This window comes from Peromyscus eremicus, chromosome 8a, assembly GCF_949786415.1.
Source record: "Peromyscus eremicus chromosome 8a, PerEre_H2_v1, whole genome shotgun sequence".
NCBI lineage: Eukaryota > Metazoa > Chordata > Mammalia > Rodentia > Cricetidae > Peromyscus > Peromyscus eremicus.
The window spans coordinates 97,209,584-97,235,209 of record NC_081423.1 but is presented as its reverse complement, the minus strand read 5'-3'; the positions used below and the strand labels follow the sequence as shown (position 1 = coordinate 97,235,209).

The window sequence follows — 25,626 nt, the reverse complement described above, 5'->3', positions numbered from 1 at the left end:
ACACTCAATCATTCTCTCCTCCGTCCAGTTTTTCCTTACCTGTTTCCACCAGGGCCTCCGGGCAGACATTGCCCTTTGTGTCTTGTTTCCTTAGCAGCAGAAACATGCATAGCTTAGGTCCTAGCCCCTTTAATGGCAGCTGGCACCTAGCATCTGTGGGATGGATGATGGTTGAACTTAGAGAAAGGACTCCAGAGAGGGCCACAGGAGCCATAGACAAATGAGTCTTTTATCCTGGGCAAAAAAAGTACATAACACACTTTCTCATAGCTAAGACCTTCTGGAAGATTGTCACATTAATAAAGAAAGAGTAATTTCTGTAAGTGTTCAAAAGTGCTATTTTATTTACTAATGGTATGTGTACACACACAGATTATCACACAGATTATTTTCTTAAAATGTTTAACTGTAAAAACTTTACATGTAATCAATAGTAGAGAGACTAGTGTGTTGAGTTAATTTCTTTGCTGCAACAGCTTTTATTTTTCTTTTTATTTTTCTTTCTTTCTTTCTTTTTTTTTTTTTTTTTTTTTTTTTTTGGTTTTTTGGGACAGGGTTTCTTTGGATAGCTTTGCGCCTTTCCTGGAACTCACTTGGTAGCCCAGGCTGGCCTCGAACTCACAGAGATCCACCTGGCTCTGCCTCCCGAGTGCTGGGATTAAAGGCGTGTGCCTCCACCGCCCAGCTTATTTTTCTTTATTTTTTGTAGGGCTGGGAATGGAACCCAGGATCTCCTGCATGCTAAGCAAGCAGTCTACCAACTAAGCTATATCCCATGTTCATTGCCCTTCCTTTTTAAAGTCAAGTTTATTGAGGTACAATTTACATACAGTAAAACTCATGCTCTTGAGGCATACGGTTATGAGAACAATCAAACCGAAAGTTTTCACTGCCCCACAAAGTTCCCTCGTTACCTTTCTTAGTCCACTCATCCCACATCCAGCTCACGGCAACTACCGGTTTGTTTTCTGCTCCCACGGCTCCACCGTTTCCAGAAAGTCTATAAATGGTAATGTAGTATATTGTAGCCAGGAAGGGCAGCACACATTGTAATCCAACACGCAGGGGGTGGAGGCAGGAGGATCAGAAATTCAAGGCCAGTCTCAGGTACACAAGGAGTCCCAGGCCAGCCTGAGCTACGTGAAACCCTGTCTCCAAATAAACACACAAACAAAGAAACAAAAATAATCTTTCAGTTAATCAGTTAATAGCGGATTCCACTAACCAACTAAGCCACAGAGGCAGAGTACTTTCCTACTATCTTAGGGCAAGCTGGAAAATCAAAACTTGACAGCCCGATTAGGAGTCTCTGACAAGCCCACAGGGCGGAGGCATTGCTGCTGAGTGCTGTGGAATGTCCCCAGGTATTTTTTGTTTGTTTGTTTGAGACAGGGTCTCTTTATGTAGCACTGGCTGGCCCGGAGCCAACTATGTTGAACAGGATGACTTTGAACTCAGGGAGATCCATCTGCCTCCACCTTTTGTGTGCTGGGAATAATGGCCTTTGCTACCAGACCTGGCTAGGTAGTATGTTTGTTTGTTTGTTTCCTAATAAAGAAATTATTTATTATTTTGAAGTGACAAAAAAAAAAAAAAAGCCCTAGGGCATGCCCAGGATTTTGTTGAGGTCAGGGATAACACACCTTTGAAGAAAAGCTAGAGCTACCCAATGCTGTGGCCTGCTCTGTGAAGAGGTGACACTGTGCCCCCTCTCCCTGCTTCCACACCTGCTCCAACTTCAGGATTCTTGTTTGGGATAAAAGTTGCCTTGTTTTGAAGTATCCAGAATTCCAAGAAGCTTCCAGACACAGTAAGTTGTTGGTGTGGGGAAATATCACTTTTTTCCTCCTACATAGCCCTGGTTGTCCTGGCTTGTTATGTAGACCAAGCATCACTTTTTTGGGGGAGGGGACCTGGGCTTGATTTTGTTTTTTTCCAAGGCTGGCCTCAAACGCATTATGTAGCAAGGATGACAGTGGTTTCTGCTCCTGTCTTCATCTGAGTTCTGAGATTTCAGGTGTATGCTAGCTATTATTTGTGGTGATATTGTTTTCCCCCAAATATTGTGCACCCTAATAAACTTATCTGGGGTCAGAGAACAGAACAGCCACTAGATATAGAGACCAGAAAATGGTGGCACACATGCCTTTAATCCTAGCATTCCAGAGGCAGAGATCCGCGTGGATCTTTGTGAGTTCAAGGTCACACTGGAAACTGCGAGGCATGGTGACTCATGCCTTTAATCCCAGGAAGTGATGGCAGGAAGCAGAAATGTATTTAAGGCATGAGGATGAGGAGCTAGAGGCTGGTTAAGCTTTTAGGCTTTTAAGCAGCACAGTTCAGCTGAGATTCATTCTGGATGAGGACTCAGAGACTTCCAGTCTGAGGAAACAAGATCAGCTGAGGAACTGGCAAGGTGAGGTGGCTGTGGCTTATTCTGCTTCTCTGATCTTCCAATATTCACCCCAATACATTGCTCCAGGTTTATTTTCATTAATAAGACTTTTTAAGATTCGTGCAACAATTATTATTATGTATCCAGCTGTTATTCTTAATTTAATAATTAGAGTGCTTGCCTAGCATCACAAAGCCCTGGGTTCGATCTACAGCACCTCATAAAACCAAGGATGGTTTGCACGCCTGTGATCCTAGCACTTGGGAAATAAGACTAAAAGTTCATAATCAGTAACAGTGAGTTTGAGGCCAGCCCTAAGATAAAACTCTCAAAACAAAGTGTACTGGGCTATACCATGGGTAACTCCTTTCTTCTCCTAAGAACAGATTCTGTGATGTGGTTCTACAGGGACACGGTGTTGTATACCAACTCCTCTGCATTCCAAGGATTCCCAGGAAAGCCAGGAAAGCCATCGGACCAGAGAGGGGTCACCGTCAGCTAGGTGCTGAGCTGCCTTACTGGAACCGAGACACTGAGTCAGCCCCTTCTTCCACACAAGCAAGGGCTAAACCTGCAGCTGTGGTTAGAGTAACTGCAGGGCTGGATCGATGGTTGGACAGGTCAGAAAGAGAAACAACAACAACAACAACAACAACCCCCCCCCCCAAAAAAAAGAAGAAAGAAAGAAAAGAAAAACCAAAAAAACAAATGCTCAAACACCAACAATAATAGTAGTAATATGGAAGCAGGAAAGTCAGAGTGGCTGGAGGAGAAACTGCAGGCCCCGGACAGAGGCGGAGTGAAGAGTGAAAGTGGAGTCAGGGGATGAGATGCCAGAATTTCGGTCTCGGGGACTGAAGGACAGAAGGGGGCGATGGAATAGGGACAGCACTCGGTTGTAGTATGAAGGGCTGAAGGACCCGGAGTTGGGCTCCCCAGAGAACTCTGGACCTCGTCTCTGGAGGCCTGAACGGCAGGTGCAGAGGCGGGGCCTCGTGGGGGCGGATCTAGGGGCGGGGCCACAAGGGGCGGGGCCGACGCCGGCGGCGGGCGGGGTTCGCAGCTCTGCTCCTCCGAGAGCAGCTGGGGCCGCCGAGCTGGAGCTGGAGCTGGAACCAGAGCCGGAGTCCGCGGAAGAGTCGGAACCCGGGGCTTGGCCGGAGCGGGCTCCATCGACATGGGGTCCGCAGACTCCAAGCTGAACTTCCGGAAGGCAGTGATCCAGCTGACCACCAAGACGCAGGTGCGCGCGGGGGCCCAGCCTCTTCATCCACCTGCCCGGCTTGGGGGCAGGGCAGTGACGGGGGCTGGGGTGAACTTGGCTCACCGGAGCGGAGGGTGACCGGCTAGTCCAGAGGGGGATGCTGAGACCAGCACCGGAACGAGATCTTCCCTCTGTACCTCAGGGCTCCATCTCTACCTCTGGGAGCCCACCCTAAGCCTCCTCTCCCCTGGGAACACTCTCCCGGGCACTGCTGCTGCCACCTTAGGCTGACGTGTGCCTACTCCTGAAGCCGGCGGCGACAACGCTATCCGCCCCCTGTCCCGCCCCCCAGTGCCGGCAACCTCGCATAGGCAGCCTCTTCCCGCTCCCACCTACCCATCCATCGCCTTGCTCTCTTCCCTGCCCTCGGTGCCCACGGTCCCGGACGCACAACCCGGGCTGACTCAATGCAAACAAAGCCGGGCCGGCGCCTGCCAGGGTCGGGGAAAACAGCTGGTGTGCGGTGGCAGCGGCGGCCTCTCTGGGCCCTGGTAGATGCCTGCGGGCAGGGAAGGCCCAGGTCTTCCTGGGAGCTCCCAGAGTGGCAGGCGGCGGCAGCCGGGTAAGAGGAGCTGTCCTCAGGCCTAGGGAAACCAGCTTTCCAGCTAGGGATGCTCCAGGGGCTTCTCCAGGCCTGATGGAGCTGATTGGCTGTGCTTTCTGGTACCCGAAATGGGGATTCCGGGTTCCGGCATGAGGAGGGACTCCTAGATTGTCTTTAGTCTGTTGGAGAGGGAGCCATAGGTACCTCCATCCCAATCCATGCTTCCCACATTTCCCCCTGAGTCCACAAGTGTCACAGAAGCCTCCTCCTATCTCCAGCACACACCTTTTGACCCAGCAAGGCTCCTTCCTTGCCCTCCCCGGAACCAGGCTACTGTGATCATAGAGATACCCAGCCATGCTTCTCGGGGGCCCTGACTGTCAAAGGACTCTGGACCACCTGCCATCTGGAGCCCTACCCCCATCCTGCTGTTCTCAGAGCTCTATATTGTTCTTGGCCAGTTTGAGTGGGATCAGGAGAGCCATCTTCCCACAGTCAGCCAGTCATAGCCTCAGAGGGCAGACCTCTACTCCTACACTCTGCTACTCACCATCGGAAAGGGCAGGGTCTGAAAAGAGAAATGCCAGGGCTTCTGTCTAGAGAGCCCATTTCCAGCTGAGAGGCACTTGATAAAAACCAGAACTTCTCTTTGCTCCCCATGACTTGTTCCAGAACCTCAGAGATGAGACTCTGGGTCTGTGGGCAGCAGAAAAGGGTGGTGTGGGGTGCCTTGCACCGTATAGGGCGACGGGGAGGGGGATGGTGTCTCCCGCGTTTAATGCCTGCTGGAAGGTGTGGTGGGCTCAGCAGGTCTTTTGGGGGCAGGATGAACTCAGACAGATGTAGGAAGGTGGGCAGTGACCTGCTTTGGCACCCCCTGCCCCTGAGTACTACATCCATCTCTCTTTTCCTGGCTGAGATGGTCTGTCCTCCTTAGCTGAAGACAGTCAGTTGCTGGGACCGGGGCCTAGAGTATGCTGGAGACCCAGTCTGGGGTACTTCTCTCTTCCCCTCCCTCTCCCCCCTCCGTCTTCCTCCTCCCCCACCCCTTCCCCTCCCCCTTTTCAATTTATATTATTTATTTATTTTTGGTGTGTGTGTGTGTGTGTGTGTGTGTGTGTGTGTGTGTAGGTGTGTAGGTGTATAGGTGTATATGCACCTATACATGTGCACCATGGTATATGTGTGGGGGTCAGAAGCTGACCTGTGGGAGTCAGCTCTCTTCTTCCCCCAGGTGGATCCTAAGGATTGAATTTAGGTTGTTAGCCTTGCATATCAGCAAGCATGAAGTGCCTTTACCAAGCATTTTTACCAAGAGCCTTCACTGCTGAGCCATCTCACCAGCCCATTGGGTCTTTTCGTAAGCATCAGGTGGGAGGGGCCAAAGCCTTGGACCCTGTAGTAATCAGCGTTGGGCAGCTGGGATTCAAGGATCTGAGATGGTCTTCCTGGACCTTCACTCAGCAGACCCAAGGTGCTTCAGGTGTGCTGATCACAGGACTCCTGCACTTCCAGGCCCTCAGAGGTTGTGCTTTAGGCAGTAGATAGTGGACTCTCTCCTGTAGCCGGGCCTGAGCGCTTACAGGTCAGCCTTCCCTGCCTTCCTGCCCCACATCCTGTTTTCTTCCTGCCCTGGTGGCCAGTCCTGGGCCAGGCTTAACCCTGACTCTGAGGCCGGCAACATTGGCTGTTTCCTGTCTCCTTACTTGGCTGGGGCCCCAGAGTGGGGCATTACAGGATCAGAGATCCACTCCCCCCACCCCCAACCCCCGCCACCGCCCGATCCTGCCTATTTGAGGTAAGAGCTGATAGGTGTGTGTTCACACGCACGCAAGTGTGTGCTTAGAACACTTTGATCACCTGTCAGGACAGATCATCCTCCTCAGGCTAGATCACAGCTGGTTTTGCCCCCTTGCCACCCCCACCCTAGAAGGAGACTGTTAAAGCCACAGCTTGGGGGCTGGGGAGATGGCTCAGTGGTTAAGAGGGCTTGATATTCTTTCACATGAAGAGTGGTTCCCAGCACCCATATCCGGTGGCACACAACTGCCTATGACTCCAGCTCTGGGAGATCCAACACCTTCTTCTGGCCTCTGTGGGCACCCTCATACATGTGCATACGCACACACACACAGAGAGAGAGAGAGAGAGAGAGAGAGAGAGAGAGAGAGAGAGATACTCATAAATAAAAAGTAAACTGATTTTTATTTTTATTTTTATTTTTATTTTTTTTTTTTTTTTGGTTTTTCGAGACAGGGTTTCTCTGTGTAGCTTTGCGCCTTTCCTGGAACTCACTTGGTAGCCCAGGCTGGCCTCGAACTCACAGAGATCCGCCTGGCTCTGCCTCCCGAGTGCTTGGGATTAAAGGCGTGTGCCACCACCGCCCGGTATAAACTGATTTTTAAAAGCTACATCTGGTTCCCTCAGCCTATGCAAATGCCTAAGGCACAGTGGGATCAGGGGAGGAGGTTGCAAGCTGAGCTGAAGAATCCTGAGATCCCTTGTTGGTCTCCATTATGAGAGGGAGTGGGGGATGTGAAGGTGTGAAGGTTTGATTTCCAGACAGGTATGGTGTAATCCCAGCACTTGGGAGGTTGAGGCTGGAGGGTTATGGTTGTAAGGCCAGCCTGGTCTACACAGAGAATTCCAGGCTAGCCCTGGCTACATGAAAAAGGTTGGGGTGGGCAGGAAGATAATAGTTTCTTTCTGAAGAGTTTCCCTTCTGCTTCTAGATTTGACCTCTAAGGCCCCTCTTAAGTCGAATTTGGATTTCAGTCCATGATGCTTGCCTAATGAACGAGGTCAGAGGTCAGGTCCATCTGTGCTCAGCTGGGCTTCTGCCCCTTTAAGGGTGGTGACTACCTGGGAGGTGGGCTGAGTATCATCAGAGGTGACAGATTTCCAGACATGCTCCCTGTAAGGGGAGCTCCACAGGCTTTATGAGGATGACTTCCCACTCCACTCTGGCTCCAGGCCTCTAGGACTGGAGTCCCCAGCTCCTGCCCATCCCCACCCCCCATATGTATCAGATGACTGTGGAGCTGAGGTCCAGCAAACCCGAGCTCCAGGGCCTCTCCCTTGGCCTTTGTTTACCTCCGGCTAACTTGCTCTACCAGTTCTGGGACTGAGGCTGCAGCCACTAGTTACCCTAGGACTCCCCAGAGTGGAGTGGGGGGATTTTTGTTCAGGGAGTGGGCACTTTGGTAAAGCGTGTAGTCCCAGCCTTGGGTTTGGGCAGCCCCCTGGCACTCAGCCTTGTTAGGATTCATGACAACTTCAGCATACCTGCCATCTGCCTCAACTGCAAGATCAGGGACAAAGGGCTGCCGGGCTGCCGGGCTGCCGGGCTGCAGCAAGCCCATCTAGACCCGAGTCAAGAATGGGATGATTTGGCCAGGTGATGATGGCACAAGCCTTGAATCCCAGCACTCAGGAAGCAGAGGTAGGGGGATCTCTGTAAGAGGGCAGCCTGGTTTACAGAGTGAGTCCCAGGACATCCAGGGCTACACAGAGAAACCATGTCTGGAAAAACAACAAAACAAAACAAAAAAGGTGATGAGTGGAGACTGGGGCTGGAGGTCCCCAGGTGGGAGCGGGCCTGTACATAGGGATGAAACACTATGACCAAAGCAGCCTGAGGAGGAAAGGCTTTGTGTGGCTGATGTTTCCACATCACAGTTCATCAAAAGAAAGTCAGGACAGGAACTCAAACAGGGCAGGATCTGGAGGCAGGAGCTGATGCGGAGGCCATAGGAGTGCTGCTTACAGGCTTGCTCCCCATGCCTTGCTCAGCCTGCTTTTCTTTTAGAACCCAGGACCACCAGCCTAGTGATAGCTGGGCTAGACCCTCCCTCATCAGTCACTAATTAAGAAAATGTCCTCCAGGCCTGCCTGTAGCTGGAGAGTTTTCTCTCTGGGTCCGCCAAGCCCCGGCAGTCCGACAGCCCACTTATAAAATTATAAAATAAACACACAGACGCTTATATTATTTAAACTGTTTGGCCTAATGGCTCAGGCTCCTAGCTATCTAGTTCTTACATCTTAAATTAATCCATTTCTATAAATCTATACCTTGCCACGTGGCTCGTGGCTTACCGGCATCTTCACATGCTGCCTGTCATGGTGGCGGCTGGCAGTGTCTCTCTCTGCCTTCCTGTTCTCTCAATTCTCCTCTCTGTTAGTCCCACCTATACTTCCTGCCTGGCCACTGGCCAATCAGTGTTTTATTTATTGACCAGTCAGAGCAATTTGACATACAGACCATCCAACAGCACCTGCCTACAACCTGATCTTATGGAGGAATTTTCTTTCTTTCTCTCTTTTTTTTTCTATTTATTTATTTATTTATTTATTTATTTATTTATTTATTTAAGATAAGGTTTCTCTGTGTAGCTGTCCTGGAAGTCACTATGTAGACCAGGCTGGTCTTAAACTCAGAGATCTGCCTGCCTCTGCCTGCCAAGTACTGAGATTAAAGGTGTGCACCACTATGCCCAGCTGGAGGCATTTTCTTAATTGGTATTCCCTCCTGTCAAATGATCCCGGTCTGCATCAAACTGACATAAAACTATGCAGAGGGGGGTGAGGGTGGGGAGTGAACTTCTATAAATGAAATTTATCATCTAAACTGGTTGCCTTGGTCATTTACTTGTGGGACTGTCTATATGATTCAAAGACCACAAAGTTTATATTTAAAATTTTTATTTTTATTTATGTACATTTCTTTGTGTGTGTGCCACAAATATGCATGTGCCTACAGAGGCCAGAAGAGGACATCAGATACCCTGGAACTGGAGTTACAGAGAACAAAACATGAATCCCATGGAAGAACAGCATACACTCTTAACCTCTGAGCCCTCATAATCTCTCTGGCTCCCATCAGCATATATATTTTTTAAGGCTGTCTCAATAGGACCTTTGGGATTTTGTTTGTTTGCTTATTTTTGAGATAGGGTCTCACTATGTAGCTCTGGCTATCCTGGAACTCTATGTAGACCAGGCTGGCCTCAAACTCACAGAGATATGCCTGCCTCTGCCTCTCTCCTGCTGGAATTAAAGGTGTGTGGCCACTACACCCGGCCTGTTAAAATAAACAAAAAAACCTCTGTGTGTGTGTGTGTGTGTGTGTGTGTGTGTGTGTGTGTGTATGTGTATGTGTATGAGGAAGGTTTACATTTGTGCAAAGTCACATGTGTGGGAGTTGGTTTACTCCTTTTGATAAGTATTGGTTCAATACTCAGGTCATCACGTTTGGTGGCAAGCTCTACCAGCTGAGCTGTCTCAAGCCCCAAACCTGTAGGACTTTTTTTTTTTTACGACAGGGTTTCTCTGTGTAGCTTTGGTGCCTCTCCTGAATCTCGCTCTATAGACCAGGCTGGCCTCGAACTCACAGAGATCCGCCTGGCTCTGCCTCCCGAGTGCTGGGATTAAAGGTGTGCGCCACCACCGCTCAGCTCCTGTAGGACTTTGTAATTACTGTTGAAATGAGAAGCTTATGCTGGGAAATGGGGACAGCCTGAGCAAAAGATTTGGTTTGGTTTCCTCTGTGTAGCTCTGGCTGGCCTTGAACTCAAAGGGATCTGCCTGCCTCTGCTTGTCCAGTGCACCACTGCCTGGCTTGTTGTGCTGTTTTGAGACATGGTAATTGAATTTCAGGCTGTCCTTGAACTCACTCACAATGTATTTGAGGATGACCTTGAACTTCTAATCTTCCCAAGCTCTGGGATTATAGGCCCTCACCACCAGTTTTAATGTGTGCAGTGCTGGAAATCCATTCCAGGGCTTTGTGCATGCTATACAAGCACTCTCTCAACAGAGTTGAGCTGCTGTATAGACTTGATTCGGCAGGCGGTGGGGACCCCAAAGGCCTGTATGTGACTGTGGCCATTTACATACAGGGGGACAGTGTACAAACAGCACCAAGAGGGGTAGCTTTGGAGGCTGGAGCTCCCAGAAAGTGACTGGAACTGCAGTGTGGGCCAGCAGTGGGCGCTGAGAGGAGCATGTGGGGAGGGGTCCGTGAGCTCACTGGGGTTGGCACTTGGTGGATGTGCTGAGAAAGGGTTAAGAGAGAGAAGACAGCATTGGTGACTATACGGAGTGCATATACCCTTCGTTATCTTCCTGTGGGGAAAGCCCTCGTCTAGACCCTAGACACTTGACCTCCTGGTGTGGCCTTGGGATATGGCCTGGTGAGGATGTCAGTTTCTCTTTCAGAGGTGCATGGGGACTTTGCTGGGGATACACAAACCCTTGGGGACTCAGTTGGCTTTAGTACCTAGCTGACTGCCTTGGCCATGCACATCTATCTATCTCACTTCTGACCCCGTCTTGTGGCAGCTGAATAAGCTTTTCATCCAGATTGGGAGGCTCCTGGGTGCTGGCTGGGATGGAGGGTAGGGCCTATGGTCTCCCTGCCAGGGTTTGTCAGTGACTGTCGGGAAGGAGTTGTGTAACTCTGAACACTGGATTCCCCTGTAGCCCGTGGAAGCCACCGATGACGCTTTCTGGGACCAGTTCTGGGCAGACACGGCCACCTCGGTGCAAGATGTCTTTGCGCTGGTACCAGCAGCAGAGATCCGGGCTGTGCGAGAGGAGTCACCCTCTAACCTGGCCACTTTGTGCTACAAGGTAAGGGCTATCTGGCCCCTCACTGCTGCGTCCCCGCTTCCCAGGGTGGTCGAGTGGCCCAGTCTGGACAGGGCACACATTCGGAGCATCTCATCCCAGGTCCTGGAGGACCAGTCTCTTTGCATCAAGCTCTCCTCGGTAGGGCTGAGGGGAAAGTAACCATGGCCACTAGGAGTGGTTTTCCTCGCCTTGGTTGGCTCTTTCCACACACTGGCTCACTTTGCTTTCCCCATATGATGCTGTTGTTATTTTCTCTATTGCAAATTTTAAAAACTTTTAGATTTATTTGTGTGTGTGAGTGTTTTGCCTGCCTGCATGTATATGTTTCGTATGCATGTGTGATGCCTGTGGAGAACAAAGGAAGGATTGGATTCCCTGGAACTGGAGTAATGAATGGTTGTGAGCCACCATGGAGGTACTGGGAACTGAACTTGAGTCCTCTGCAAGGACAAGTGGGGTTTGTTTTGTTTTGTTGAGACAGGGTTTCTCTGTGTAGCCCTGGCTGTTCTAGAACTCACTCTGTAGACCAGGCTGGCCTTGAACTCAGGGAGAGCCGCCTGCCTCTGCCTCTGCCTCCTGGGCCCTGTGCTTAAAGGTGTGTGCCACTGTATCTGGTTAAACAACACACATTCTTAACTTCAGAGCCATCCCTCCAGCCCCTGTCCTTTTTTTTTTTTAAATTTTTAAAAAAGTTACTTTTTTAAAAAATAGGGTTAAACAAAAGGATTAGGAGAAAAAGAGGCCCTCAGAAGAAAATAAGATGTACCTAAGTGTGGGTACACACTCTTCAAGGAAGGGATGCCACAGATGAGGTCTTGGTCATCCAGGGAACTGGACTTTACTATTCTGATGCTCTGGGTTGGTTTTTTGTTGTTTGTTTGTTTTTTGAGGCAGGGTTTCTTGTGTAACTCGCTCTGTAGCCCAGGCTGGCCTCGAACTCACAGAGGTCCACCTGCCTCTGCCTCCTGAGTGCTGGGATTAAAGGCTTGAGTTTTAACCCCATCTCACCACCCATGAACTAGCTCTACAGCCTGGGTGGCCTGAACCCAAGGGACCGCGTCACATGTTCCTTCCTTGCTGTCCGTCCCGTAGGCTGTGGAGAAACTGGTACAGGGAGCAGAGAGTGGCTGCAACTCAGAGAAGGAGAAGCAGGTCGTCCTCAACTGCAGCCGGCTGCTCACCCGAGTGCTGCCTTACATCTTCGAGGACCCCGACTGGAGGGGCTTCTTCTGGTCCACAGTGCCCGGGGCAGGGCGTGGCGGGGTCTGTGGGCCTGCCAGGGGGGTGGGAGGACCCTGGCAGAGCACCTGCTATTTAGGAAGTGTGGGATGGGGACTAGGGGTAGGGTGCCACGGAGGGGGGAGGAGCCAGTACCAACTTTTCCAGCCCTCAGTTTTCCTCCCAAGGGGCCTTTGCCCCCTATATCCTGGAGCAGGAGTACAGGGATAGGGCCCAGTGACGCCTTTAGAAGGTCCAGAGGGACCATCTTGCCTTCTCCCAGACCCCATCTGCTCTGGGCTTATCTCCAGGCAAGTGCCAAGGGTTGAGACCCCATGATTCCCAAGAGGGCTGAGACACTTGAGCTTGGTGCCCGGCACCCCTGGTGAGGGGGGGGCGTTTCCTCATTGTTCCCTAATTCCTGTGTCTGCTCTGTTCTCCTCTGGTTAAGGGAGATTTGGGGTAAGCAGGAATCCATTTCCTCTTCCTCCCTCTGTCCACGCATGCCTGCTGGGACCCGGTCCCCGTCCTCTACACCCCCAAGCCCCGGGGCCACCTCTCCCTGGCCAGCCTCCACTGAACAGCTTGCGTCTCTCCTAGCAGGGTGAAGAGGAGGATGAGAACGCTCGACCCTTGGCCGAGTCCTTGCTCCTGGCCATTGCCGACCTTCTCTTCTGCCCAGACTTCACTGTGCAGAGCCACCGGAGGAACAACGTGGTGAGACACCCCCGGGCCGGGCTCTTGGGGCCAGGAGAGACAGGGTGCAGAAGCAGGGGAGGTTCAGAGAGCAAGGCCCTTAGGTGTACGTATCCTGGGTGGGGTGGGAGTGGCACAGCTGGAGAGGAGCCAGCTGGTGTCCCGCCTGACCCTGTCTCCCAGGCAGCCTGCACAAGCACTCATTGTCCTCTCTGCCTGAGGTGGGAGGGTGCAGGGCCGGAACCAGGAAGCCCGACTTTTTACTCAGGGACTCCACCAGGAGTGCTTTCTCCCCTCAACTTGCCGCACCCTATTCCCCCAACCTTCTTCCTCCTTTCCCTGCCTCAGACTGGACTCAGAAAGTAAAATAATCAACAGAAGACTGTACAGAAGTGAGCTCCCAAAGAAATCCGACAACATTCATTTCTCTCCTCGTACATTAGGACCTAGGGCATGGTGGGGGCTGTCTTTAGGAGAGTACTGGGGTATGGTGCTGCATCTAGAGACAGTGGGAAGCTTGGGTAGTCTGGGCCTGCCTCACGTGGCTATTTACACCACCACCCCCCGCCCCCCACAATCACTCCCTCTTCCCAGGACTCAGCAGAAGATGTCCATTCCCTGGACAGCTGTGAATACATCTGGGAGGCTGGTGTGGGCTTTGCTCATTCTCCACAGCCCAACTACATCCATGACATGAACCGGTGAGCTGGACCCGGGCTGGGCTTTGCATAGCTCAGAGGCCCACAGGGTCTTCCAAAAGACCCAGCCCATTTATCATCCAGCCTCGGCTTTACAGGGAGGAACAGGGTCATTTTTCCCATGGACCTTGGTCAGGGTGGTGGGTAGTGTTGGCAGCTTCCTCCTAGAGGGGGCAGGTCCTAATGTACCCTTCCTGGTCCTTCCTACAGGATGGAGCTGCTGAAGCTGCTGTTGACATGCTTCTCAGAGGCCATGTACCTGCCCCCATCTCCAGAGAGTGGCAGCACCAACCCCTGGGTTCAGTTCTTTTGTTCCACAGAAAACAGGTGAGAGGCTGCGCTAGTCTCCATAGGCACTTAGGAGTTAAGAGGAGAGCCAGCCCGGTTGGCTTTATTTGAGGAGAGGTGCTGCCCCCTGGTGGCATAAAACCATAATTTAGCTACACCTTTGAACCATCATCACGGCCCCCAAACCTGGGGAACCCTTAGTGGCCCAGGTCCAGGTTGTCCATCTGGAATCACACTGTTCATTAGAAATATAATGTGAGGAATTTGATGGATGTATCTCTGTGTGCAGAGTACTTGCCTAGTATGCATGGAGCCCTGGGTTTGACCACCAGCACCATGTGACTGGGTGTGATGGTGCACAACTATAATCCCAGCACTCTAGAGGTGGAGGCAGAAGAAACAAGAAGTTTAGGGTCATCCTTGGCTACTAGTGAGTTTTAGTCTAGCATGGGGTACATAAGACCCTGAATCAAAAGCAAAAAGAAAGAAAATTAATTTATATATTTTATTTAACTCAGTATATTTTTAAAAGTGAGCATTAAGTTTGTAATGAGTTTATGGATCTATCAAGATCACTTGCATTTCCTTCTCTCATGCTTCTTTCCCCAAATCTGGTGTGTGGTTTGTACTTCCAGCATGCTTCATCTGGACCAACCACTCAATAGTACTCAGTGCCAGCCACATGTGGCCTTTGGGTCAGTGGGTGGAGAGGAGGGTCTGAGGACCACCCTGATGCATGGAGAGGTCTGGACCATGGTGGGCACTCAAGGGATACAGGGACACTTATGAGTACATGTGGGTGTCACACAGTCATCACTGCGACACAGTATTTGGAACGTACACTCCAGCTGTGGCCGCGATGCTGGCACAGGCGTGGACATTCTAAAACCTGTAGCTTTCCTGCTTCTGGACTCTGATCTCTGAATATCGTGGCTCCCCTCCTCTGCGTTTTGCGGGCTTCCTGCTGGATTTCTCTTTATCCTCAGAAGTGAAGGGCTCCCAAGTGACCCCTCAAGACCAGTCACAATCAGAGGCTGGCCAGAGTTTCTTCTCAGAGCTGCATCAGGCAAACTGCCACCCTTCTTTGCCCACTTAACTGCTGGATCTCAATCTCCTCACCTGTAAGATGAGGATCTTGAACCCTAACACCTTCTGATTCAAGTCATCCTGTGGCTTGGGAGCAGGGGGATGGAACTAGGTTCTTCTCTTTAAGGGGAAGCTGCGTTCCCCTGCACTTCTAACCCCTTGTCTAAAGCCCCTGAGAACTGAAAAGGGTGTGAGCATGTCCTCCACAAGGAGTCCCTCACTCTGATAGATTCCTCTGCTCTTGGCTCAGCCTGGCCCTGGTCAGGGCCAGTCACATGCATGGATAGGGAGGGCCTTATCTACTCAGGAAGGGACAAGCTCGAACTTCTGCCTCCCAGGTTCCAGCCTGTAGCCCAGTAGCTCAGCAGCTCCTTCTGTGGCTGGAGATGTGTGCCCAGGGGAGCATCCCTGCAGCCCTGCTCTGCTCTCCCCTGCAGACATGCACTGCCTCTCTTCACCTCGCTCCTCAATACCGTGTGTGCCTATGACCCTGTGGGCTACGGGATCCCCTACAACCACCTGCTCTTCTCCGACTACCGGGAGCCCCTGGTGGAGGAGGCTGCTCAGGTGCTTATCGTCACCTTGGACCATGACAGTGCCACCAGCACCACCCCTACTGTGGATGGCACCACCACGGGCACTGCCATGGATGATGCTGATGTAAGGACCGGATGGAGGGAGGGACCCCATGGTGTGCCTGGGGGTTCAACTGCCATTACCCAGGCAGACCAGAGTGGAGGGTCTGCTCACCATGGTCCTCCCTTTGGCAGCCTCCAGGGCCTGAGAACCTGTTTGTGAACTACCTGTCCCGCATTCATCGTGAGGAGGTGAGTCAGGCACAGCTGGAGGAGGTCTATCTGCCCACCTTCTCCAGTGGCTGTGGCTTTGTGGGATAGAGGAGCCCTGTCCCCCTGCATGAAAGAACATGCTCACCCTAAGTAAAGTAGTGATGGCAATACTTGGGAGATTTCGAGGCACAGAAAGGGTTGATGGGAGTTGGGGGGGTGTGGCTCAGTTGGTAGAGCACTTGCCTAACAGGCACAAAGCCTTGACTTCAATCTCCAGCATTACACACTCAGGCTGTGGTGGTACGTGACTATAAAGCCAGCATCTGGAAAACGGAGGCAGGAGGTTTAAAAGTTCAGTCATTCTTGGCTTGCCTGGACTACAGGAGACCCTGTCTTTAAAAGTAAAAAAATAAGCTGAGCGTAGTGGCACACATCTTTAATCCCAGCATTCAGGAGGCAGAGGCAGGCGGATCTCTGTGAGTTCAAGGCCAGTCTGGTCTACAAAGTGAGTTCCAGGACAGCCATGGCTGTTACACAGAGAAGCCCTGTCTCAAACAAAACAAAACAAAACAAAACAAAAACAAGTAAATAAATAAAAGAAAGAAGGGAAAAACAACAACAACAACAAAGGACTCATAGCCCCAGCTGGGCCAGGGTAACCAAGAAGGCTTCTCAAAGGAGGAATATTGCTGTGATGTTGGGGTTCAGAGGTGGCCTTAATGTCCAGGCAGACTCAAGCAGAGGGAAGGTGCTACAGTTCGTGGGACTCTGACTTCTGCAGATACACAGTGAGGGACTGTAGAGCTGCCAGCCCCCCCCCCCCATCAAAGTAGAGCCTAGCCCAGCTGGTAGTGTGTGCCCGGTAAACAACAGCTCTATGAGAGCTGGAAGCACTTCTCGTGTGTGATGGGGGAAAGGGGTGGGGGTGCTGGGGGCAGGGCGAAGGACAGTCCCTGTCAACAAGGAACCCAGGTGGTCAGGGAGCCCGGTTCAAGGGTCCATCTGGGGGTTACTGGGAGCTGCAGCCTTTCATAGGGGACCCTCAGACTTGCTGGTAAGAAGGCAGAGGCTCAGCTTTCCAGTGTGTGCAGTAATGTCCAAACCCGGCCCCTCGATTGGAGATTTTAAGGTTATGGGAGATTGATAAAGATCAGGGAGAATGAGGAGACATTTGCAGGGGTGTCCAGAGCTGTAGGCAGCGGGTTGGAAGGAACCCTGCTCTGCTCTCCCAGGACTTCCAGTTCATCCTCAAGGGGATAGCTCGGCTGCTGTCTAACCCCCTGCTTCAGACCTACCTTCCCAACTCCACAAAGAAAATCCAGTTCCATCAGGAATTGCTCGTTCTCTTCTGGAAACTCTGTGACTTCAACAAGGTTAGTGGACTCCAGGGCCACCCCAAGGGCAACAGACATGGAGGGACACAGCTGAAGACTTAGCAGGGTTCACGGAGTCCAAGACTGGCACAGCATCTGGGTCTCCCCAGCCTCGGTGGGAGAGAGCGGCTTAGAGCTAGTCCTTTCTCACTGACCAGCTCACTTGTCCCCTCTCTCGTTCCCAGAAATTCCTCTTCTTTGTACTGAAGAGCAGCGACGTGCTGGATATCCTGGTCCCTATCCTCTATTTTCTCAATGACGCTCGGGCAGATCAATGTATGACCGTAGTGGGCCTGTGATCCTGGGGTAGATACGGGGTCTTGGTTTGGGGGGGGGGTTTCCAGCCAGTCTGTCCTGCCTCCCAGAAACTCGAGTCTGGTGTCCTAACCTTCCATAGGGGTTCCTTTGAGCCCCCGGAGATGGGTCTTTGCTGAGTTCTCCACCTCCCCCCCCCCCCCCCCCCGCTCACGTGACACCTCCTGTGTTGTGTGCCTCAGCTCGGGTGGGCCTGATGCACATCGGGGTCTTCATCCTGCTGCTTCTGAGTGGGGAGAGGAACTTTGGGGTACGACTGAACAAGCCCTACTCAGTGCGAGTGCCCATGGACATCCCAGTCTTCACCGGCACACATGCAGATTTGCTCATTGTGGTAAGGGGGTGTGTGTGGTCAGTCCTGGGGGCATGGGGGTGACATTCTCTTATTGGCCGAGTCTGGAGATGGTAGGTAGTTCACACAGTCCCTCTCCCTCCCTGCATAGGTATTCCACAAAATCATCACCAGTGGTCACCAGCGGCTGCAACCCCTGTTTGACTGCTTGCTCACCATTGTGGTCAACGGTAGGGGCCTGGAGCCTAACTTCCCCATGCTCACCAGCAGGTGGCGCCAGGCCACAGGCCAACCAGCAGGCAGGCCCCTGGCTTTATCGCCTGGAATAGCCAGCCGCATGTTACTGCTAATTTTTCTAGTACAGTAAAGGGGCAACAAGACAGGTGATAAAAGCTTCAGAGTCTATGAAACGGCTCAGCAGGTAAAAGCTCTTACCACGCAAGTCGGGCGTATAAGTGGAAGGAGAGAATTGACACCACGAAGTTGTCCTATGACCTTCACACACACACACACACACACACACACACACACACTAATAAATAAAATTTCTAAAAGCTTTAGTATACACTCTATCTAATCGTCTAAATTCAAAATACCACCTCTTAGATATGAAGAAACTTTAAAAATTATTGAGACAGTTTGTGTTCTGTTTCATATCCAGTCTTCCAGGTCTTGTGTGTGTTCTGTTCACGCAGGAAATCTCAGTGGAGACTGGCTGTATTGCAGACATTTAATGGCCGCATGTGACTGACTGCTGGCTATTTACTGGGTAGTACAGGTTTGGGCTGGTGTGGAGTTACAGTGTGGGGATTTCAACAGCATCTTCAAGGGCTGTGGGCTGCTCTCTGGGGATGGTGGCAGGGAAGGCTCAGGCTAGTTGGGGGTCCAGCAAGGTGAGTGGCAGTAGGCTGGGCAGAATGGCTTTGGTGGATGTCTTTTGGCCAGTGTGGTTCATTGATAGGTCTAGTTTATATTCCTGCTGCTGAAGCAAAGACCCTTAAGTTTATGTGGCTTACAATTTCATTGAGGGAGAGTCAAGGCAGGACCTGAAGCAGCTGGTCACATGACACCCACAGCCAGGAGCAGAGAAACTAGCAGATGGTTGCTTGCTGCCTGGCTGCATGGGTGCAGCTAGCTTCTGTTACTCTTAACTGGTCAGGGCGCAGCTTAGGGAATGGCACCACCCACATGCGTAGTGGTTCTTCCCACCTTAATTAACAACTAAGACACCCCCCCCCCCAGACGTGCCCACACGTGAACGTGATCTAGACAATTCCTCGTTGAGGCTCTTCCCGGGTGACTAAGTTGTGTCAGGGTGGCAGTAAAAACTAGCTAACGTGCTGGCCATGCTGTGCTTTGTACTTCGAGGGTCTGGGGCGGCAGTGTGGCTCCTAAGGCCTCCAGTGGGGTTGGGAGCTCTGCGCCTTCCCTTCATTGATCTGCTGATTCTATTTTACACGTCCTAACTGAGTGCCCAACGAGCATGGGCAGCTCTGAGAAAGGCTGTGTGACCAGGAGGGTCTCTGTCCCCACCCTCTGGGGCCTTTAGGGGAGCCAGGGAGAAAGGCAGGGTGACAAGGACACACACAGGTCAAGCTGTGCGGTTTCCTCTCTGACTCCTCCTCACAAAGCTGTCCGGAGGAATATGTATCTAATGACAGCAGCTTGTCACTCTTGAAAGATGTCCCATCCCGTCCCGTGTGAGCACCCTTACCCTGTCATTTTATTGCTGGGGAACTTGGGCTCAGTTTATAGCCCTCTCTAAACCCTAGTTCCTTTATCTACATCCTTGTCCCTGTCCCTCGTCTCTCTGTGTTGGGGTGATGTCTGGGAGAAGTGAGCTGAGTGTGCCTTTGAGGGTGCGGGGTGGTGGGGGCACTGGAGCCTTGTCATCTTTGGGGGGCTCTGCAGGGAGCTGGGGACAGGGGGAATCGGTTGAGGTGAGCGGTTCTGCCCTGGCCTGGAATTTTCAGGGATGGCCCAGCACAAGCTGACTCCCTCCCTTTACAGTCTCGCCCTACCTCAAGAGCCTGTCCATGGTGACTGCCAACAAGCTGCTACACCTGCTGGAGGCCTTCTCTACCACCTGGTTCCTCTTCTCCGCGTCCCAGAACCACCATTTGGTCTTCTTCCTCCTGGAGGTCTTCAACAACATTATCCAGTACCAGTTTGATGGTGAGGCCTGAGACCCTGGCTTAGCTTACGGGAAGCCCTAGCCTAGGCACCTTGCCTGTTAGCTCGGTCCTTCAGTGTGCACTTATTAAGCACCTGCAGTGTACCTGGGTATAGGGAGCTGTCGTGGGGAATTCAAAGATAATGTTCTTCATCCCTCCTGGAGCTCAGAGATGGGGCATGGAGTCTCAGAGGGAGGCTTTAGGCTGACAGCCTGACCCTAAAGAGTTCATTTAGAGTTGGGTAGCTGGAAAACTCAGAGTGACAGGAGCCTGCTGGGCTGTCACAGCAGGTGCCTGACCAGTACCACAGGTGCCAATCCAGACCTTGCCGCCCATGTGCTCTGTGGCCATGAGTATGTCAGGCCTGGTCCCCTCATAACGACACTGCTGTAAGTCCCTCTTGCAGAGCACACACCTTTAGTCCCAGCACTCGGGGGACAGACAGGTGGATCTCTGTGAGTTCGAGGCCAGCCTGGTCTACAGAGTGAGTTCCAGGACAGCCAGGGCTACACAGAGAAACCCTGTCTCAAAAACAAAACAAAACAAAAAACAAACCACAAAACAGGCCCTCTCAGAGATTTTGGGGGGATTAGTAATTCACAGAAAAAGCACTCGGCACAGCATCTAGCAACCCAAATATGAGCGATTATTACTCTTTTCCAAAATAAGTAAAATTTAGAGGTCTGTATGAGTGATGAATGAGAGTAAGGCAGGCAGAGAAACATGGCATGGGAGGGGAATGTGAGAAGGGCCCTGGGGTGGATGTTAAGCTAAAAGCAGCATGGTCCACCCCAGGACTAGAGAGGTAGACAGGGGCACTGAGGGCTCTGGGTAGCCTTTGCATCTTCTCCGTAGCTGTGGGAACTCGCAGGTGGATGATGAAGGACAGGCGCATACCACAGTGTCTTCCCGGACTCCTCTATGGGTTACTGAGAGAGCTACATAGTTAACGTTGGGTTGGTGTAGAAAGAACAGGGCTCGGATTGTCCCACCATGCCAGATGAACCCCCTCAGTACTGGGCTCCAAGAGGATTTCAAGATACCAGAACGATACCGAGGGAGCTCAGGGCACAGCTGTTTCCTTAGAGCCTAACATCTGGGCACCCCAACAACCTAACTTCTTGGTATCCCCCACAGCCTAATACTAGGCACCTCTACAGCCTAACTTTTTGGTATCTCCCATATCTACTGTGGTCACTGACACCCATATAGCTGGGCCTGTCCTGCTCTGTACACCCTGTACCAGTTCTTATCCCTGGGGAAGAGCTCTTCCTGTCTCACTGCCCTCTAGTCCTGGAAGCCATCCCAGATGTAGAGTGGGAAGCAAAGTGAGGATGGACTTGTTCCTCCCGCAGGCAATTCCAACCTGGTCTACGCCATCATCCGTAAGCGTGGAGTCTTCCACCAGCTGGCCAACCTGCCCACTGACCCACCCTCCATCCACAAGGCCCTTCAGCGGCGGCGGAGGACACCGGAGCCCCTGTCCCGCACCGGCTCCCAGGAGGGTGCTTCCATGGAGGGGTCCCGCCCTGCCGCCCCTGCAGAACCAGGCACTCTTAAGACCAGCCTGGTGGCCACCCCAGGTCTGGATGCTTTCAGGCTAGGAGAATGTGGGACTTGGTTGGGGATGGCATTGTTAGGGAGTGGGTGTGATCTCAGGGGTGTCATTCCTTCTAGGAAACTGAGGAAAAGGAATCCCACAGCATGTGGAGGTGGAAGTATTGGGTGGGCCTAGGAAGGTAGCTTGATGGGGGTTGGGGAAGGGACATAGACAGGGATCATAGCTGAAAGAAGCACTAGGAGGAAAGGGCAGACACAGGACCTCTGCGGTGAATGGGTAGCACATTACCTCTGCGGCCAGAAGGGGGCACTGTGGCATGTCCCCTCTCCCTGCTGTGTCCCACCCAGGCATTGACAAGCTGACAGAGAAATCCCAGGTTTCAGAGGATGGAACCTTGAGATCCCTAGAGCCTGAGTCCCAGCCAAGCTCAGCAGAAGGCAGCCCATCTGAGGGGGTAGGTACTGGGGACCCCGGAGGATGGTGTTGAGCATCACTTTGTTGCCTTTCTTCTTAAACCCTGAAGTGTAGGAGCGGGCAAGGCCAGGACACTCTGCAGTTGCAGTATTAGAACAAGGGAATCAGGGCTGTCACTGCTGTACTGGGGGAGGGGGCCGTCTCTAGACCTCTCTCTTGTTTACTGATCACAGCAAAGCCCTGTGACCTTCGGGCTCCTCATCCATCAGCCTTATCTGGGGCCAGCCTTTCCCTGCCTTCTCTGTCAGCCCCTGGTCCTAAACCTGTCACTGAGCTGGGCTGGGCTGGGCTGGGCCTTGGGTCCAGGGCAAAGGGTACAGGACTGGACCCACCTCTCTGGTGTAGCTAGCCTCCCTGTAGTGGGGTCAGAGGAGACATGCAGTTACTCTGTAACTGCACCCTGTCCCCATTCCTTCCCTGGTCACTTCCATTCCTTTCTGGGAACCAGGAGCCCAGCCAAACGTGGAGAGATCAGCGGCGATTGTCCAGCACATCAGCCAGTGGCCACTGGAGCCCAACATCAGATTGGGTGAGGGATACCGCTGGAGGATCTGGAAACTGGGGTTTGGGTGGGTGGTATGGAACAGGGTCTGTCTGTCAGAGTTACAGCCCAGGACTAGAGTAAGGAGACCAAAGGCCTTTGGCCTAGAAGCCAGGCTGAGGGACAGTCCTTCCAGTTGCGTGACCTCGTCTCCTGTCTGACCTTTCAGCAGTTGCCCAGGACTGATTCCTTTGTCAATCACCCTTGCTTGTTCCTCCCCAAATCGCTTCCACTCCCTGTGTGTTTCCTGTGAGCCCCACTGATTGCTCTGGATGGGGATAATAAACATCCTTATGATCGTGCCATCCAGCCATTGTGAGGATTAAAGGGGACAGTCTTCCGGAAGGCACGAGGCACAGCAGCTGGCCTGTGGCACTGCTCAGCATGGCCTGGGCTCTTCCCATTAGCAACAGTTCCCCTTCACAGGCCCTGCTTGATGCAGGCCATGCTGTGCGAAGTATCACACTTCCTGTCCTGGGGAGCCTCTGGCTCTGGGGCAAGGTCAAGCTTGTCCCATAGCTCTGGGTGTGGCTCTTGCAGATCTTGTCCTGGAAGTCAAAGCTGCCTCTGCAGACCATCATGCGCCTGCTGCAGGTGTTGGTCCCCCAGGTGGAGAAGATCTGTATTGACAAGTGAGTCCGGAAGCTGGGTGGGGAGGTGGCCCTGGAGAGGGGCCGGCCCAGACTTGGGGTGGATGTGATGGGGAGCACACACCTCAGGGTCCTGTGTGCAGTCTCCACAAACATGCTGGAGGCCCCACCTTTTTCTCTAGGGGCCTGACGGACGAATCTGAGATTCTGAGGTTCCTGCAGCATGGTACCCTAGTGGGACTTCTGCCTGTACCCCACCCCATCCTTATCCGGAAGTACCAGGCGAACTCAGGCACTGCCATGTGGTTCCGAACCTACATGTGGGGTGTCATCTACTTGAGGTAGGCCCCGTGAGGGGTAGGGAAGTTATATCCTGGGGTGGATATGGATGCCATACCTGAGGAATGCCCACTAGGGATTTAGCTCTGGGTTCTTCCCACCCATAGTGGGACTAATGTCCAACCAATCTGGTTGAAGGTGGGCACTCTTCACCCAGAGTGGGGGCACCAGGATGGGCGGGGAGTCTTGTAGCTACCTAGCTCTTTTGCTCCGAGGTTCCCCCTTCTAGAAGGTGACAGCCCACTCCCTCTATAGGAATGTGGACCCACCTGTCTGGTATGACACAGATGTGAAGCTGTTCGAGATCCAGCGGGTGTGAGGATGGAGACCTGAGGGAACAGGGCCAGGCGGGCTGGTCCTAGACCCCAGGCTTCCCAACCCATTGTTCTGAGCTTTAAAGGACCATTATCAGGGCAAGTAAAGTGGTTGGTCCTGGATGGCAGGTCTCAGGAGCCCATTGTGGCTGGAGATGACAGGGAGAAAGAAAAAAAGTGCCCCTCTGCCCTCTAGACTGTTCTCCTAGGAGCCTTTGTCTCCAGAGATACAAGCCCCACCAGAGCCCTTGCCCACTCCGGCTCCTCCTTCAAGACCTGCCCTTGTGCCAGCTGCTCCTGGAAGCTGCTGGGTCACAGTGCCCCTAACTAGGTTTTCCCAAAAAGGAGCCATGTGCTGTCCCTTGGGGCATCTGGTCATGATGAAGGAAGTCCTGCCTACCTAGCCTGAGACTACTGTTCTAGGCCCTTTCCCTGCCGGGGCCCTTGGGGAAAGAATGGCCGAGCTGCTGGCCAAGGAGGCTGGGGGCTGGCAGCTTATGAAGCAAGACCGGTGAGTGTGCTTTATGGACCTGGAGTAGGTATGGAGGGTCCACTGTTACCGTCTTTGGGCCAGTGGGTATTGCCTGACTGGTGGGGCCTGAAGGATGTCAGTGCCCCTGCCCTGTCTACTGCCCGGGGGGTGGGGGTACCACATTCTACCATCCCCAGCTCCCGCCTCTAGGTCTCCCCTGCCCCAACTTGTGTCAGTACAATCTTTGCTCTGTACAATCGGCCACTTTACACAATAAAATGTCTCTCTCTGTGCTCTGCCTCTGTGCCTGGCTGCGGCTCTTATCTTCAGGGCAGTTGGGGCCTCTACACCCCAGAGTTCATCCCCTGAGGGCTCTTGCCCTATGACTGAACCATCATCTGTCATTTGATGGAGGGGGTGTGGGACTGCAGGATTGGGCTCTGTCGCCCAGTGCCTGGCCGTGGCTGCTCAGAGTAAAGCCCACACAGGAGAGGCCAAGGCCTGACTAAGTTCTTTGCATGGCCTCGGGTAGCCAGGACCAGTGTTGAGGGGGCCTGGTTTGATGGTGTGTGGCTTCAGGGAGCAGGGGGATTCCGGGAAGGGCAGAGCCTTGGTTGCAGGGCCAGGGCCACACTCTTTGGGCCTCGCCCTGCACATATTTGTTCTGGGCTCAGAGAGAGGGATGGAGCGCTGGTGTTACCTGCTTGCTCACCTTCCTGCCCCACCCAGGGGCTCCGAGGACCAGGCAGGCCTGGGCACTGGGCAGGCAGAGGCCGCAGTGACCCCCCATAGAGAGCCAGTTGCAAAAATGTCCCTGAGGCTCTGTTCCAAGAGACAGTGCTGGCAAAGGGTGGAGGTCAGGGCCATACAAGCCTAGACTCATCTCTTCCTGCTTCTGTCCATGGATCAGACAGAGAATATCTGGTGTAGACCACTCCTGGCTGAGGAACAGGACTGTCCTTGCTTGAGAGGACCATTCTTCTCACCACACCTGGAGTGGCAGTTCTGTCCCCAGGAACAAATGCCACAGAGCCGAATGGAATCGATCAAACAAACAGGGTTTATGGAAGCAGGAGAGAGCTGTTGAGCCCTGCCTGGCAGCTAATTAATGAGCTCATTAGGAGCCGGGGTGTTTTGGGGAGAGGGGCAGGGCTGCCTGCCAAGCTTTGAGTGCTGGGTTCTGAGCTCCCAGTACGAGTCCTGAGCCTCCAGGATGTCCAGCAGCCCCTTCCACAGGATGAATCAGCCCCCTCCCGGCCCCCAGACTCCATGATTTCACACTGACCCTCACAGAAAGTAGCCTGGCCAGTCACCTGGGTACATCCTTAATTACACGGACTGTTTCGAAGAGGTTCTGTGAAGGCTTGTGCTCAGGCTCTACTTCCGAGCCCTGACCTTGGTTTTGAGCTCCAGGCAGTAACCTCCCGCTCAGTCAGGTCGAAGAAAGGTCACTTTGGAACCTCAGGCAGTTTCTGCACCTCTGTGATGTGATGATGTGTCTGCCCAGATAGGCCACGCTTCCTTTTCTGTCTTGGCACTTTGGGGGTTCTGCTGTGGCTGATTTCATTGAGCCC

At 52.6% G+C, this 25,626-nt stretch overlaps 1 protein-coding gene across 1 annotated transcript; it reads left to right on the top strand.

Annotated features, from left to right (window-relative positions):
• The first annotated feature begins 3,501 nt into the window (after positions 1 to 3,501).
• Positions 3,502 to 24,336, top strand: Hid1 (HID1 domain containing). Its single transcript, XM_059269820.1, has 19 exons — positions 3,502 to 3,638; positions 10,684 to 10,833; positions 11,926 to 12,096; positions 12,655 to 12,768; positions 13,342 to 13,448; positions 13,656 to 13,772; positions 15,257 to 15,479; positions 15,590 to 15,646; positions 16,840 to 16,980; positions 17,166 to 17,256; positions 17,478 to 17,629; positions 17,739 to 17,817; positions 19,598 to 19,762; positions 21,117 to 21,344; positions 21,670 to 21,776; positions 22,245 to 22,325; positions 22,878 to 22,969; positions 23,110 to 23,268; positions 23,522 to 24,336. The coding sequence occupies exons 1-19, from the start codon at positions 3,573 to 3,575 to the stop codon at positions 23,583 to 23,585; spliced, it is 2,364 nt and encodes a 787-aa protein (XP_059125803.1). The 5' UTR covers positions 3,502 to 3,572; the 3' UTR covers positions 23,586 to 24,336.
• Positions 24,337 to 25,626: the final 1,290 nt, after the last annotated feature.

Bases quoted from the DNA above. Each gene is read 5' to 3' on its own strand.
- Hid1 (XM_059269820.1), top strand. From the start codon at position 3,573: ATGGGGTCCGCAGACTCCAAGCTGAACTTCCGGAAGGCAGTGATCCAG. The intron at 13,449-13,655 runs GTGAGCTGGACC...TCCTTCCTACAG, and splicing joins TACATCCATGACATGAACCG to GATGGAGCTGCTGAAGCTGC. The intron at 22,970-23,109 runs GTGAGTCCGGAA...CTTTTTCTCTAG, and splicing joins GAGAAGATCTGTATTGACAA to GGGCCTGACGGACGAATCTG.